Source organism: Calonectris borealis, unplaced genomic scaffold (genome assembly GCF_964195595.1).
Source record: "Calonectris borealis unplaced genomic scaffold, bCalBor7.hap1.2 HAP1_SCAFFOLD_45, whole genome shotgun sequence".
Taxonomy (NCBI): domain Eukaryota; kingdom Metazoa; phylum Chordata; class Aves; order Procellariiformes; family Procellariidae; genus Calonectris; species Calonectris borealis.
This window is the reverse complement of record NW_027441457.1, coordinates 713,616-730,157: the sequence shown is the minus strand read 5'-3', so window position 1 is coordinate 730,157 and position 16,542 is coordinate 713,616. Positions and strand designations below refer to the sequence as shown.

The following is a 16,542-nucleotide window of genomic DNA, read 5'->3' as shown; positions in this document are numbered from 1 at the left end:
TGTGCTGTGCGTGGGGGGCAGCTGAGCCCACTTCTAGCCCCAGGGCCACAAGCATGGAATGGGGGCTGAATCCCTTCCCTGGGCAGTGCTAAATGAGATCATTCCTGTCCCTGTCTGGGTGTCCTGTCTACAGGTGGGACAATGAAAAGGTGATTCTTGGAGCTGACTCTTCTTCAGATGGGAGAAATGCCCCTGCTGGAAAGGAGTGTCTCTCCGCAGCTGAGGGAGGGACCATCAGTGATGGCTTCAGGCTGTTCCCAGCAGGTTCCCTGGAGGTCTAGGGACACGTGGAGGGAGCCCCGAGAGGGCAGAGCAAGTGGTGCCTTGGGCTGGTCCTCTGCTGCTGAGCTGGGCTGGGCTCCTGGGATGGAGGGAGCTCATGGCAAGCGGGCAGCGCTGCAGAGAGGCAGCTCTGCCCAGGAGCAGGGCTGGGGGCACTGCCTGCAGGCACCGAGAGGAGAGGAGTGAGGCTGAGAGAGGTTAAAGGCAGTGGGGAGTGAGAGGATGCTAAGAGCTCACTGCGGGAGAAATCTTCACAGCCCTTTTCGTGGTAAGTCTCTGGGTGCAGGGCAATGCAGCTTCAGTTCCTGGAGGGATCTCCTAAAACTCGTACATCTGACAGTTGATGGGCTCTGTCAGGAGGACTCACTCAGTTTCTCTAATGTAGAGGAGGAGGAGGTGCTCCAGAGCAGGGCTTCCTTGCCGCACCATCAGAGGGACAGGGCATGAGGGCTGTCTTCTCCCAGGGACGGCTGCAGGGGTGTGAAGCCGGGTGTGCAACCAGGGGTGCCCAGGGCTTGGTAGTGCTGGGTGGGCAGTGGGAGACTACAATTTATTTCTCTCTTCCGGAGAAGGCACTGAGACCCCACGTCTCATTAGCACCTTTCTGAGCTGCTCTTTAGCCCCTGCACACACAGAGATGCCCCTGGGCCGTGCCCGGCTGCCAGGAGGGGTCTGCAGGGCAGAGCTGAGCACACAGTGGGTGGGACGGGGTCTGGCAGCACTGACAGGGAGGAGACGGGGACAGAGAAACAGCTCCCAGCATGGAGAGCTCCAGGTAGCAGAGACCTGGGCAGGGAGGGAGAGGGAGCTGCTCCCAGAAAGGCCACGGGAGGGGGGATTCTGGCACCTCCCTGCCATCCCCTGCAGTGTGCAAGCCTTCCCCAGAGAAAAACCGTGCTCTTTTTTCCCATCCAGCAGAGCCTCTGCACTTACGGCCATGGGGACTCAGTCACCTTCTCATGGCCTCACCCCTGAAGAGGAGAACTTCTCAAATACCCTACCTGCTGCCTCCATCGGCAGCAGCACTGTGGCATTTGTCCATTTCCCCCTCCTGCCTCGGCTCCTCTTTTTCTTATCACTGGACTGCGATGGGGGCGGGGGTAGGATTCCGATGCCCTTCAGAGACCAACGCTAGGGGTCTTGCAATGCAGATTTGTCCATGGGAGTAAAGTGTCCCAATCCCCTCCTACAGCCCAGGCTCCCAGGGATCCAAAGGAGAAAACTCTCCCCTCAGGACACCCCATCCTTAGGACATTCTCTTCTTTCCCCTCGAGTCCTGCTGGGGGGCAGGCTGCCCTTGAGCAAGGGCACAGCTCTCCCGTGGCATCACTGTGTTATCAAGGAGCCTCATGGAGAAGACACCTCGGTACTAAGGCCATGGAGATGCTGCTGGGCGGCTGTGCACAGGCAGCAGCAATGAGCCCTCAGCGTCCCTGGCTGGGAGCAGAGCTGAGATCCTCCTCAGGTACAATGAGACAGGGTGAGGGTTGGAGATTGCACTTGGGAACTGGATTCCTCTGCTCTCAGCAATGCCCAGGTTCTTTTGGGGGGAACATCTGTGTGTGATCATCCTCCAAGTCAGATTGGTTCAAGCACAGGGCAGCTGAGAGCAGGGTTGAGGGACAGAGCAGATCTTCAGAAAAGCTCTTTGATATCAGGAGTGGATTTAATCTGAGATCAGCCCGTGTTCCTATTACCTCTTGGTGCAGGGCAGGACTGCCTCCTCCAGAGCCCCCAGCAGAGCCCCTGCTCCCAGTGGCGGTCTCAGCCAGCACAAACCAGGGCTCAAGCAAAGGAGCTGCACAAAGTTCTTGTGAGCAGGGGAGGATGTTTGGTGGGTTTCCATGAGAACTGGAATAGGCTTTACTCAGAGGAATCTTCCCTAACTTGTCACTTCCATTTCCTCTTTGGACAGTCCCCATGCCCAGAGGGACCAAATGTCCAACAGCAGCTCCATCACCCAGTTCCTTCTCCTGGCATTTGCGGACACGTGGGAGCTGCAGCTCTTGCACTTCTGGCTCTTCCTGGGCATCTACCTGCTGCCCTCCTGGCCAACGACCTCATCATCACTGCCATAGCCTGCGACCACCGCCTGCACACCCCCATGTACTTCTTCCTCCTCAACCTCTCCCACCTCGACCTGGGCTCCATCTCCACTACTCTCCCCAAAGCCACAGCCAATTCCCTCTGGGCCACCAGGGACATCTCCTACGCAGGATGTGCTGCACAGCTCTTTCTGTTTTTCATTTCAGCAGAGTATTTTCTCCTCACTGTCATGTCCTACGACCGCTACGTTGCCATCTGCCAACCCCTGCACTACAGGACCCTCCTGGGCAGCACAGCTTGTGTCCACGTGGCAGCAGCTTCCTGGGCCAGTGGGTTTCTCTATGCTCTCCTGCACACGGCCAATACATTGTCACTACCCCTCTGCCATGGCAGTGCTGTGGACCAGTTCTTCTGTGAAATCCCCCAGATCCTCAAGCTCTCTTGCTCACAATCCTACCTTAGGGAGGTTGGGCTTCTCGTGGTTACTGCCTGTTTAGTCTTCGGGTGTTTTGTTTTCATTGTGGTGTCCTACGTGGAGATCTTCAGGGCCGTGCTGAGGATCCCCTCTGAGCAGGGACGGCACAAAGCCTTTTCCACGTGCCTCCCTCACCTGGCCGTGGTCTCCCTCTTTGTCAGCACTGGCATGTTTGCCTACCTGAAGCCCCCCTCCATCTCCTCCCCAGTTCTAAACCTGGTGGTATCATTTCTGTACTCAGTGGTGCCTCCAGCAGTGAACCTCCTCATCTACAGCATGAGGAACCAGGAGCTCAAGGAAACTGGTCCAATGGACGCTGTTTCACCAACAACAACCTTCCTCCCCTGCTCTGCACATTCCCCAGAGTTTATCTTAGGCCATGACTCTGCTTTTGTGTCTGTGATAATCCTGTTATATAGAATTTTCTTGGTTTATACTACTTGTCTTGAGGCTTCATCCTGTTGTGTCTGACTCTTGCCCAACACTGTGTCCGATGTGGCATGCCCAATAGCAGCTCTTCAATAACACGGGGTCTCCCAGATGCAGTGCCTGACGGCTGGGCTCTTCCTTCAAAGTTGCTACCAAATAAATGTCCAAGGAATTGGTCTTTTAAAAAATCTGTTCTCCCTGTGTTCTCAATGTTTTGGTATTAAACTCTTGGTACCACTGGCTTCCACTGCCCAAAATGGTCTGGATTTAAGAGCTGTCTTCTTGGTGTCCAATGGCAGCGGAGATGGTCCATGAGCTCCCATTATCTTCTCACGTTTCTTCATGGATGACAAGATTGATGGCACACACCAGAGTCTCTGGAAGTGAATTTGGAGGGTTGAGGAGAGGAGAGGATGGGGACTCACAGCGTGCCCTGGGGTTGCAATGAATGGAGACTCAGAAGGTGAAACACCCTCCAAGGTGAAGTCCCCCAAAAGTAAAGCACCAAATCGATGTATCCATGGACAAGGATTCTGCAATGCCATGGGAGTGAGTGGGTACCCAGCAGGCAGAGGGAGGGGAGACTGGAGAGATGCAGGAGGTGCCGGAGGAGGCCCAGGGCCAGGACTGTCGTGCTGTCGTGGGGAGTGGGGCTGGTGGGAGCAGAGGAGGGGGCAAATTCAGTCAGGGCTGGGCATCACCTGCAATATGAATTCAGGAGAGGCAGCGAGTGAGTAGCCTCCATTTCCTCGTGGCCTTGGGGCCAGCACCATCCCTGGGGCTGATGGGGAGGCTGAGCTCCCTGTCTGCCCCCCAGCAGCTGCTGTGCCCCTCAGAGGGGCTGGGGCCGTGGGGTGAGTGCCCAGAGCTCTGCAGCACCCTGCGGTGGGCACTGCCGTGGGACCAGCCCAGGCTGGGCTGCTCTGCTGGGCTGGGCTGGGGAGAGGGCAGGGGTGGTGGGGAGAGCTGGGGAGGGGCTGGGCTGGGCTGGGAAGTGCCCGGGAGAGGAAAGCAGCAGTGTAGAGCTCAGCTGTGTGAGTGTGCAGGGTGGGGGCACACAGCAGGGTGCTCACAGTGCAGAGTCAGGCGTCATGGTGAAGGAAGCAAGGCACCAAAGGTGCACAAGAGAGAGGCCCAGTCTGTGCCATGGTCCCTGGACACCCCGGGGAAGCTGTCCTGGGAAAACCATCCCAGACCAGTCGCACACACTGGCCATTTCCATCTCTGGTTGTACATCCCAGCCCTTAGGAGGGACCTTTGCTGCATGGTCACCTCCGTCCTCCTCCGGGGCTCACTGATACCCAACTCCACTGCCATTATTAACAAAAAGGGAACCAGTTTCCTACTGACACTTCTTACACACAAGTCCCGGAGCTATTGTCACAGCTGGTCTCTCAGCCAAGCCCCTTCTCAGACAGCCCCAGCTCGATCAGGTGCTCATGGCCTTGTCTCAACAAACATTGAAAATCTCCATTGATTGAGATCCCACCAACTGGCCTGGGTCCTTGCCCCAGTGGTTGGCTCTGAGGGATTTCTCAAAAAATCCCATCTCTCTCAGCCTCTCTTTGGCCAAAATGTGCTCCAGGCCCCAACCATCCTTCTGGCCTCTGCAGGACTCGCTCCAGTCTGTCAGGGTCTTTCTTGTGCTGGGGACCCCCAAACTGGACACAGCAGTCCAGATACGGTCCTGTGGTGGGTTAGTCTTGGCCAGCAGCCAGACACCCACCCAGCTGCTCATTCACTCCCCAGACTCAGGTGGTCAAAGGGAGCAAATAAACCAGAAATCTCATGGATGAAGATAAAGTGAAGGAGATCAGTTATCAATTACTGTCACGGGCAAAAATGTGTTGACTTGCCAAGGATCAATATAATTTAGTGCCATTAAAAAAGATTTGGATTGTGAGAAACAATGACAAAAATATTAAAGACCATTCTTCTCACACTTTTTCCCAGGTTCAAATTACTCCACTGTTCCCAATTCATCTACCCACCCACACACCAAGAGGTGCAGGGGGATGGTGAAGATGGGGTTAACAGTCAGTAAAGAATATTTCTTCATCTCCTTCCTCCTCACATTTCTCCCCTGCTCCAGCTTGGGTCTTCTCCATGTACCCCACCATATTTGCGTCAAGGCTATGTGTTGTTCATTTCTTTCTGTCTGTCTTTTCTCCTTTATACTCACAGAGTCATGGAAACGTTGTGATTGGAAGGGACCTCTGGAGATCATCTAGTTCAACTCCCCAGCTGAGGCAGGGTCAGCTAGAGCAGGTTGCTCAGCACTTTGTCTAGGTGGGTTTGGAATATCTCCATGGATGGAGACTCCACAACCTCTCAGGGCAACCTGTTCCAGTGATTGACCACCCTCACAGTCAAAAATATTTTCTTGGGTTCAGGTGGAATTTTGTATATATTAATAAGATCCCTCCAAAGCTTTTCTTCTCCAGACTGAACAGGCCCACATCTCCCAGCCCTTCCTCCTGTGAAAGATGCTCCAGTCCCTTAAACCAGCTTTGTGGCCCTTTGCTGGACTTGCTTTAGTAGGTCATCAACTTTCTTCCAGTGGGCAGCCCAGCACTGGACACAGCACTGCAGATGGGGCCTCACCAGTGCTGAGGAGAGGGAAAGCGTCACCTCCATCCATCTGCCAGCAATGCTTTTCCTAATGCAGCCCAGGAGGCTGTTGGCCTTTGCTGCGGGGGTGCACTGCTGGCTCCTGCTCAGCTGCTTATCCTCTGGGACCCCAAGGTCCTTCTCTGCAGAGCTGCTGTCTAGCTGGTTGGCCCCCAGCATGATGTCCAGAGTGTGGCTGGATCACAGGCTGTCCTCCCCCAGGGACATTCTCAGCAGCACCTTGTCCTTCGTGGAGATCAGCTCCACCTCTGGCAGAGGCCCCACAGTGCTGCAAAGTCACTTGGGACAGCAAACCACTCTCCTGTCAGGGCTGCACAGCCCAGGCCTCTTTCTCTCTGGCCTTGGGCACTGCAGCTTTTGCTCTCAGGGTGGCAACCTCATCCATCATTCTGTTGCCACCTGCCACCCACTCCAGCATGCCTCTGCTGGGAAGCAAAGCCTTTCCACACACGGGGTCCCATCTCTGGGGACCAGGTTTGCATAGGACAAGTCTGCCCTTGGCCCTGGTGCCCCATCGGAGGGGCTGCAGCCCAAATGGGCACCAAAGCCCACAGCCTGGGCCACAGAGAGCAGGAGCCCCGGGTGCCATCACAGAGCTATGACTTCAGTGGAATAAGAGCTGAGGTGGGGAAGGACAGCTCCCACGGCTTTTGTGGTGGGTGGAGATACAACTTGTTTAGGAGAGACCAACGGGGAAGATGAGGAGTGGGGGCTGCCTTGTGTGGTGTCAGGGCAGCTCAGATATATGGAGGGTCTCTATGGGACACGTAACAGGTTAGATGGTGGCTTGTATGTGGGTCAGCTTCTAAATGGGCCACCCAGTCTGCTGCTCACCTGGACCTGGTACTGCCAAAGGAGGAAGAGCTGGTCAGGGATGTGAAGACCAGTGTCAGCCTTGGCTGAAGTGACCATGAAATCATGGTCTCCCAGATGCCCAGGGACATGGGAAGGAGAGTAGCAGAGAGCAGACCCTGCACATCAGGGAATGAGAATTTGTGCTAGTGAGGGCAGTGGCAGGTGGGGTCCAATATGGCAGTGTCAGGGCCCTGAGAGCATCCATAAGACCTTCATGGCCCTGAGCAGCACCACCTGGGGCCTCCACCTGCATCTCTGCCCATGGGCCCAGGAGACCACTGAAGCCCAGGCCTGAGGTTCAGCCCCAGCTTCATCTAAGCTGTAGGTGTTCAGGTCTCCAGACACAGCCAGAGACACAGCCTTGCCTGGCCATGGACCTTGTTGATTCGGACTTGCAGAGGCACTCCCCAGCTTGAGTCTTTATGGGGTGTCCAATGAAATGACACCATCACCCTCCAGATGCCAGACCCCACCTGATTCACAGAGGCCTAGGGCCTTTCTGCTGCCTTTCCTCCCATCACTTGTTCAGGTTTTGGGAGGAGAGGAGGGAAAAGCAGGTGAGGTTTCTGGGTGCCAATGTTTGAGATGGGGGAGCAGAGCCCTCACATGTGAAATGATCTAAAGGCTATGCTAGTTCACAAGTGTTCTCTTCAGCTCCTTTCTCGGAGGCCTTAAATCTTCAGCAGGAACCTGGAAATGTTGAGATCCCTCCACCTCCCTCTCTTTTAGCAATTAAGTTGATAGAACTCAAGTCAGAGGCTTTCTTTCAATTCTGTTTAGAGCCTAAAACACTGTCTTGGCAAGGCTCCTCTTTACACACTCCAGGACACTGCTGGCCGCCTTTGCCACCAGCTCACACTACTGGGTTTTGTTTTGCCTTCTGTTCCCCAGCACCACCAGGGCCTTTTCTGCAGAGCTGCTCCCCAGCCAGGCAGCCCCCTTCCCCTGCCACTGCAGGCTGTCAGTCTATCCCAGGCGCAGGACCTGGCCTTTGTCCTTTGTCTATCTCATGAAGTTCCTGAGACGGCAGTTCTCCTGTCTGTCAGCTTTCCCCTGAAAGGCGTCCCTAAGGCACAGGAATGGTCCTCCCAAATTTGTATCATTGAAAAATGCGGTGAGAGTTGCCTCCTCCGGGTCGTGGATACAGGTGTTAAACTGCACAGGGCTCAGCAGAGTCCCCTGTGCTGTCTCACCAAACCCCAGTATGTCCCCTGGCCTCCAGGTAGAACATAGCCCCTTCCCCACTGCTCTGTCAGCCTCATCATCCAACTGGTGTTTTGCTCATCTGTTTGTCTACCTGTCCAGACTGGAATGGCCTAACTTGGGTGCAAGAATATTGAGGGAGACCACGCCAAAAGTCTTGCTGAAATGGAGGTCAATGACATCAACTGTTGTCCCCTCATGCACAAATGCAGCTACTTCATCATGAAGGCAATCTGCTTGGCGAGGCATGATTTACCCTTGGTAAGTCCATGGCGATGCTCTTCTCTTTCAGATGCCCAGAAATGTCACCCAAGAGCACTCATTCAATGGCTCACTCCTCACCAAAGTGAACTTGTGCAGCCTGTGGTTCCCTGGGTTGCACTTTTGGCCTCTTTCAAAGACGAGTGCAACACTTGCTTGTCCTCACTCACAAGAGACCTCTACCAATCCAATGACCTTTCAAAAGGGATATTCCAAAGAAATATTGGTCTTGCCCTGTAACTTCATTATCACTATTCTTCCTGTTATACGGTGTATTCAGTTTCTCTAATCTTTCCTATAATTTCACCTGTCCTGATACAATGACCATTTCTGATGTCACATTTGCAGATGCAGACTCTCTAGACAAAGGCCCATTCCATTTTTCGCCAACCAGCCATTATTCTTTGTTCATTCAGATACCTCTCTGTCGTGGTTTAACCTGGCAGGCAGCCAAATACCACGCAGCCGCTCACTCACTCCCCCCACCCCCAGCAGGACGGGGAGAGAATCGGAAGGGTAAGAGTGAGAAAAACTCATGGGTTGAGATAAAGACAGTTTAACAAAACAGGGAAAAATAAGGGAAAATAATAATGATAATGATAAAATATACAAAATAAGTGATGCACAATGCAATTGCTCACCACCCGCGCTGACCGATAACCAAGTAGCGATCGGTACTTCCTGGATCACGCCTACCCTTCATATACTGAGCATGACGTCACATGGTATGGAATACCCCATTGGCCAGCTGGGCTGGCTGTCCTGATTATGTTCCCTCCCATCTCGTGTACCTAGCTCAGTCAGTAGGCACAGGAGCTGTCCTTGGACTAGGAGGGCACTTAGCAACAACTGAAAACATCGGTGTGTTATCAACATTCTTCTCATACTAAATCCAAAACACAGCACTAGGAAGAAATTTAACCCTATCCCAGCCGAAACCAGGACACTCTCACATACTCATTTGCTGCTTTGCACTTTGGGGAGTTAAAACGTTGCCTGTCATTCGGTAGCCTAAACGTCCCTGTAGCCAATTCTTTAATTATGTTTATATGTAACTTTTTTGTATCTATCTCAAACCATTTCTGAGAAGATTATCCCTTGTAGAAAGGCAACCTCATTAGAGACAGCTTGTACTTAGCATACGGTTGAGGAGTGTGTTTTATTGTTTATGAAACTTTATCATGCTCTGCTTTGCTTGCAAATAGGAAAACTTCTTATGTGGTCTCTGTGCAGCCAGGTCTCTACAGAAAGCAGGTGGGGAATGGTGCAATGGAGCTGTAACATCCAGCTCCAGAGTTCAGTGAAGTCTGATGTAAGGAAAACTGATGCAAGTCCCAGGGGTCCAATGAGAGAAATGGTGGGGTTGGGGAGGTGAGGAGCAAAGTTCTGCATACAGAGTCACACCTCAAGGGACTGCTTCTCCTAGCTGTCCAGACCTCCTGAGGAGACACCCTGGATCACTATCACTTGGAGAATGCTTCCATCACCTCTTCTCTAAACTGAAGAGTAATAAAATACAAATTTACATTAAAAAATAACTTTCATTTGGTGCACTTTGAAATCTTCCTCTTTCACTACACTATGAAATGACTCCAATTAGCTGTACAAGCCTGGAAGACCTAAAGAAAACTACAGGAAGAGAAAGAGCTCCTTAACGCTTTCTGTATTTTAATGAGACCCATGGTGGTTTTGGTGCTGGGTCCTTGAAGCTCCCATGATGAGAGGAGAAAGAACAAACCTTTCAGGAAGTCAAAGTCAGAAGCAAAACTCAAAGTACCTTGAAGTATTAATGGGTCCCACTGAGGACCATTACTGACAAAGCCTCCCCATGGACTTGTTAGAGCAGATCATTGGAGGCCATGCTTGCAGGTAGGCAAAGGCACTGTGCAGGTGGCTGTAATGCTGAGAAAACCCTTGGTTTATTTTAGGAAGCAGAAGGACCAAGCCCTCGACCCCAGGTCCTGGGAAGGCAGACCCTGTCCCTCACGCGTGGCTCAGGGCTCTTCCCGGGGTCAGTGGGATGTGCGGGTGAGCAATGCCAAGGGTAGAACAATTGGACAACACCTCCCGGTCTCCCCAGGCAGGGGAAAGGAAGAAATGCAGAGCCTCAAAGTAACTTCCTCCTTGAAGGCCTTGGTGGCAAAGGCAACTGCCTTAGCCGAGGGGACAAAGACCTCTCTTTTGATGGGCCTGTCAGCCTTGCCAGAGACCTAGGCCATCTTTACTGCAGGCTGTCCTACACTGTCCCATGCCTGCACCTCTCTCCCTTCAGGCTGTAGACACCCATCTTGCTTTCCCACCTAGCTCTCACCCCAGCATTTCTAGACCTTCACTCATGTCTCTCCACTCTCACTGGCTTTTCCTTGAAACACAAAGCCATGGGCTGATCCAGACTCCCTCTGGGTGACCTCTTACACCACAAGGCTACCCTTTGAGTGAGATTTATTTTTCCTCACTTCCAGTCCGAACCTTCCAAGCTGCACTTTGTGGATGTTTCGTTCTCTCCCCACTACCAAGAAAAGCTCCATTATCTTGGAAACCACCCATCAAGACGTTGCAGGCTACTACTAGAGAGCCCTGAGCCTCTACTTCACCAGGCTAAAGAACCTCAGATCCCTCAGCCCCTCCACAGAGGTCCCAAACCATATCCTGGCAGGTGTCCTCTGGGGCCACTCCAGTTCATCCCCATTCCTCTAGGGAGGCCCTGGTTTTCCATTTCTTCTGTCTAAGAAAGAATTCTGTTCTGTTCTGTTCTGTTCTATTCTTTTCTATTCCTTTCCATTCCATTCTGTTCCATTCCATTCCATTTTCTCTGTCCACGAAGGTATGGGAAGGCTGTCATTAGGTCTCCCCAAAGCCTTCTCCTCTCCTGCCTTTGCACCTTTGCAGCAAAGGCAGACAACGGCACCCTGGCCTGCATTAGGCAGAGCACTGCCAGCAGGTGGGTGGAGGTGATCCTTCCTCTCCACTCAGCCCTGCTACAATTTGTCTTGCTGACTTCCCTCAAGGGTTTCTACATCCCCACCTCACTCCCACTGTAGCCAAAGCTGCCCTCCACATCTTCCACCAGCTTCTTGTGAGAAACAAGTCCAGGAGAGCATCCCCCCATGTCAGATCAGGGATCACCTTCCACCTTCCCTCTGACTGAGGCCTTCTAGCAGAGGTCCACGGCCTTCAAAGTCGCCAGTGACTGCCAAGTCCTTTGTGTCCCTTCCTCCAGCTTTCTAAAGGAGACCTCATCCTTTTCCCAACCTTCCTCAGGCGGTTCGGTGATCCCGACCATAAGAGCATTGTACATGGAGGAGTTAGTGATCCCCCTAACAGTAAACCTGAAAAGATCCTGGCCTGCATGTGCCGCGCTGTGCTGTGCTCCACGTACAGCTTGGTCTTCAGGCTGTGTTGTGCTGAGCATATCCCTGGGACACAGGAGAAACTTGACTGCAACAGAGGAATCTGCAGGAAGCTCCCACCTGGTATTGGTGATGAGGCCAACTGCATGTCCTTACCTTTACCAAACACTGCAGCAACAAATTTGCATGTGAACATCACTTCTTAGGGCAGTAGAAAGGACGACTAGAGTTTGTTTCCCTTTTAGAAAACATGGAAAGAGATCACAGGAGCAGGTTCCACAGATGGAAGCTGCACAGCTTCCTGCACCACTGTCAAAGGCTCTGGCATCTGAAGGAACCTAATATTGCCTCCACCATCCGCTCTTTGTTTATGGTGTTTCTCTAACAAATGGCATTTTAAACACCACCTCACAGCGTCTGCGTGCCTTTCTTAGTGGGGACATAACAAACCAGAAGCTCCAGGTACAAAACAACCACCAAGTCACGTGCCTGCTGCTGGCTCTCAGGTTCTCAGCCAGAAGGGAATGTCAGAGCCAACACCCCAGCCCTGTGCCTGCTGATGGCCAATCACTCAAGGAGATTGGAGACTAAGGGGGCCTCACACTCCCCTTCACGGCCATGTGCCTCCTGCTGGCCAATGAGCTCCTCAGACACAATTGATAACATAATAACATCCCAACCCACCAGCCTCCTTGTGGCCTATCAGCCCACTAGACAGAAGTGACCTCACCATGATCTCCCAAGCCGCGTGCCTGCTGCTGGCCTTTCAGCTTCTGGGATTGACCCGGCCAAGGTGTGTGCCTGCCCCTGTCCCCTCAGTTACTGAGGTGGAAAGGAAGTGACAACCCATATCCAACGCCTCTTCCTGGGTAGGCCTACCAGGTAATTAGGGGGTGTGGGGGAAGCTGTGGGTAGAAGTGACCCCTGGCAGGGCAGGGCAGGGTCCTTCTGCTGCCAAGAGGGTGCTGTGTGATACAGGGCTGCTCACAGCTCCACATCACCCCCAGGGACACATCTGAGTGCAATCGTCCTCCAGCTGAAGGAGCTGCCAGCACCGGGCAGCTGAGACCAGGACTGATGGGCAGACTGGCCGTCCTCGCTCGGCCCTAAGGGACAGTCCCTTTGCCTCTCAGCACCCGCAATGTTTCACGTGGAGTGCAGCAGGAATGCCAACAATTTCTGTCTTAAAAACACTCCTCAGGTGTGGTGGGGCAACTAGAACAGAATAAACCCAACAAACCCCCCCAGCTCTGCTCTGCAGTCAGGTGCGTTGGGAGCAACAATGCTGCAAAGCTCTTTGATGCCCTGAGTGGTTTTAATCTGGGATCACTCCTGTTTCCTATTTGCCTATTGCTGTAGGGCAGGACTGACTCCTGCAGAGCCCCCAGCAGAGCTCCCAGCTCCTCGGGCACCCTCAGCCAGCACCAACCAGAGCTTATGGAAGGAACCTGCCAAAGGTCTTCCTGAAAGGGGACAGGCAATTTGGGGTGGGGGGCAGGGGGAGATTCTATGATAAATGAAGTAGATTTTGCTCAGAGAAGTCTACCCTAACTTGCCACTGCCTTTTGCTCCTTGGACAGGTTCACATGCCCAGAGGGACCAAATGTCCAACAGCAGCTCCATGACTGATTTCCTCCTCCTGGCATTCACAGACACGCGGGAGCTGCAGCTCTTGCACTTCTGGCTCTTCCTGGGCATCTACCTGACTGCCCTCCTGGGCAACGGCCTCATCATCACCGCCATAGCCTGCGACCACCGCCTGCACACCCCCATGTACTTCTTCCTCCTCAACCTCTCCCTCCTCGACCTGGGCTCCATCTCCACCACTGTTCCCAAAGCCATGGCCAATTCCCTCTGGGACACCGGAGCCATCTCCTACGCAGGATGTGCTGCACAGCTCTTTCTGTTAGCCATTTTTATCTCAGCGGAATTGCATCTTCTCACTGTCATGGCCTACGACCACTACGTTGCCATCTGCAAACCCCTGCACTACGGGACCCTCCTGGGCAGCACAGCTTGTGTCCACGTGGCAGCAGCTTCCTGGGCCAGTGGGTTTCTCTATGCTCTCCTGCACACGGCCAATACATTGTCACTACCCCTCTGCCAAGACAACGCTGTGGACCAGTTCTTCTGTGAAATCCCCCAGATCCTCAAGCTCTCCTGCTCACACTCCTACCTCAGGGAAGTTGGCCTCGTCATGTTTAGTGCTTTTCAATTTTTGGGGTGTTTTATTTTCATTGTGGTGTCCTATGTGGAGATCTTCAGGGCCGTGCTGAGGATCCCCTCTGAGCAGGGATGGCACAAAGCCTTTTCCACGTGCCTCCCTCACCTGGTCGTGATCTCTCTGTTTTTCAGCACCATTCATGTTTGCCCACCGAAGCCCCCCTCCATCTTCTCCCCATCCCTGCACCTGGGTACTCCATGGTGCCTCTGGCAGTGAACGCCCTCATGTACAGCATGAGAAACCTGCAGCTCAAAGGTGCCATATTGAAAGTGATTCCATGGAAATGTTTTAATAGTGATAAAATTATCACCTCTCTCCACAGATGACTCCCACAGTATCCGATTCCATCGTTTTTTCTTTGGTATTTTTTATCATTATATACGTCTTTACTGCTGTTGTTATTGTCCTTCATGGTTATTACACTCCTACACAAATGTTTACATTTGTATCACTATATCTGAGGCATGTACTTCATGGGGTTCGGGGCCTTAAGTACAGGACACGTGTAGACCTCCTCCGGGCACCTCCAGTTCCTCCCCACCTGTCATTCAAATTCAGCTTTAAGTTTCCAGATGCCGTCCGCTTGGCCATGTCTCTGCTCTGAAGCGAAGCCTTTCCACACAGAAGGACTGCAACGCTTGGTACCAGGTTTCCTTTAAGAGAAGTCAGAGCTTGGCCTGTATGGAGCTCCTCTGTGGGGCAGGTGAGCCCTTGTGAGGGAGAGGGTCAGAGGAGAGGCCAGTAAAAGTGGCCTCTCATGTGGGAGCTGAGGAACCCACAGTCAGGGTGAGGAAGTGGGCAGAGTCTTTTCAAAGCACCCCAAGGAAGTCTCTGTCTGTTGAAGCCTGGGTCTCACTGGGGACTGCAATGACCCTGGCATTTTCTGGAAGGGGAACTCAGCAGCATGCACAGCCCAGGTGGTTTTGGGAGTGTCTTAGGACAACGTCTTAGCACACCTGCTGGATGGGCCAACAAAAATAATGCCAACCTGGATGTGATACTTGCAAGCAAGGAAGAGCTGGTCAGGGATGTGAAGATTGGCTGTCGTGACCCTGAAATAGTGAGGTCCCAGCATCCGCGGGGAGTGAGGAAGCAGAATAGAAGACTGCAGACATTGGACCTCAGAGGAGCAGACTTCTGCCTCTTCTGGGGAGTTTCAGTGGGGATCCAATGGCCAGCCCCACTGAAGGGCAGCAGAGCTCACTACAGCTGGTCTTCAAGGACAGCATCCTCCAAGCAGAATACTTGTCTGTATCAAAAATCAGTTTGAGAGCTGAAAGTGAATTTTCCTACTTCAGGAACACTTAAAGAAGAAAACAAAGACATTGATTGGACAATGCTGGATTTAGTAAGAGTAGGAAAAAGACAGATCTGAGATACTCTATGTCCTTGTTGCCTCAGACTTCACCAGCAAGGTCTCTCAGGCCTTTGTGCCTCAAGGCAGGACCCTGGAGAACAGCCAACAGAGGATAGGAATCAAATCAGGGGCTCCTTGAGCAAACTCAACCACTACCAGTACATGAGAATGGACAGGTTACATCCAGAGGTGTTGAGCAAGTAAGACAATGTCACAGTGAGGCCACTCTATCATCTCTGAAAGGCCATGGAGACTGGCGGGACTCCCTGACATCTGGCAGAAAGTAAATGTTGCACGCATCTTTCAAAAAGGGCCAGAGAATGAGCTGGGGAGCTAAAGGCTGCTTAGCTTCACTTTGGATGAGGAACATGTCCCAGAGCATGTCCTCTTGGATCGCATTTCTGGGTGCCTGAAAGAGAAGGTCTCTGGGTGAACTCAGGGCATATGTACCCCAGTGGCGGTCTGGCACTTGGAGGGCCATGGTGTTATGCCATTTTACAACCCCATAAAGATTTGGCCATCCCAAACAAAGGACGATAGGAGGGAAGTGCTAGCAGGTGGGGCCATTGCTTGACAGCAAAGAGATAAAGGCAGGATCTATCCCACTTACCCAACCTTCATTGCTCCCAGCTCCATTTAGATATGAAATGTAGATGTGAAATGTATGAAAATAAACACGTCCTCCAAACACAGCTTCTCCATTCAAAGTGTTGGGACAAAATGTGGTTTTGGAAATGGCTGCATAAATCTATATTTACAAAGGGGGTGAGAAAGTTGTCATCAGCTTGCTGGTCCATGTCCATGTCCTATGAAAAAATTCATGAGAATTTACAGACCAGCGTCAAAAATCTGAAAATGAAGACTTCCTGAACACTTATTACACCGAGGCCTTTTCTGCATGTGTTTCAACATCTGCCTAACATCTTCATCCAGGGGTTGATTCAGTTGCTCACACAGAGGGGGCAACTTCCTCCAGGATACATGGGGGCAGCTGAAGCCGCCACAAGGGACTGGGAAATGTGACCCAGGAGCGACACGAATCTTTCTGGAGCAGGAACTGGTGGACAGACAGGGTAGGCCAGGGCATTCTCAGTTGAGACAACTGATTTCTCTCCTCTGACTAGAAAGGGAAGCCTGGGCGATTGTACCCAAGGTGTCCAATGTTGTAGCAGATCACTCTCATCCCTGTCTTCACCTACAATGGAGTCCCATGTAATTTACCCTGCAGTGAATGAAAAGTGAGCGGCGCTAGATGTTGCGGAGTCTACCTGAAGATGCTCCTGAAACCCTGACATTTTGGGATTAGTGCAGTTTTAGCTATCCAAAAGAGAGCATCTCATTCACTCTTGTGACTTCAACATGTGACTCACTGTGTGCAAAGAGCGAATATGGACAGAGTGCAGGGCAGGGCGTGTTTTGGGGGGTCTTG

At 52.4% G+C, this 16,542-nt stretch overlaps 1 protein-coding gene across 1 annotated transcript; it reads left to right on the top strand.

The window, feature by feature from the left end:
• Positions 1 to 2,557: 2,557 nt before the first annotated feature.
• On the top strand, positions 2,558 to 15,252 carry LOC142076387 (olfactory receptor 14J1-like). The gene is made up of 3 exons (XM_075138689.1): positions 2,558 to 3,121; positions 13,888 to 14,011; positions 15,158 to 15,252. Exons 1-3 carry the CDS (start codon positions 2,558 to 2,560, stop codon positions 15,250 to 15,252), a joined length of 783 nt encoding a protein of 260 aa, XP_074994790.1.
• Positions 15,253 to 16,542: the final 1,290 nt, after the last annotated feature.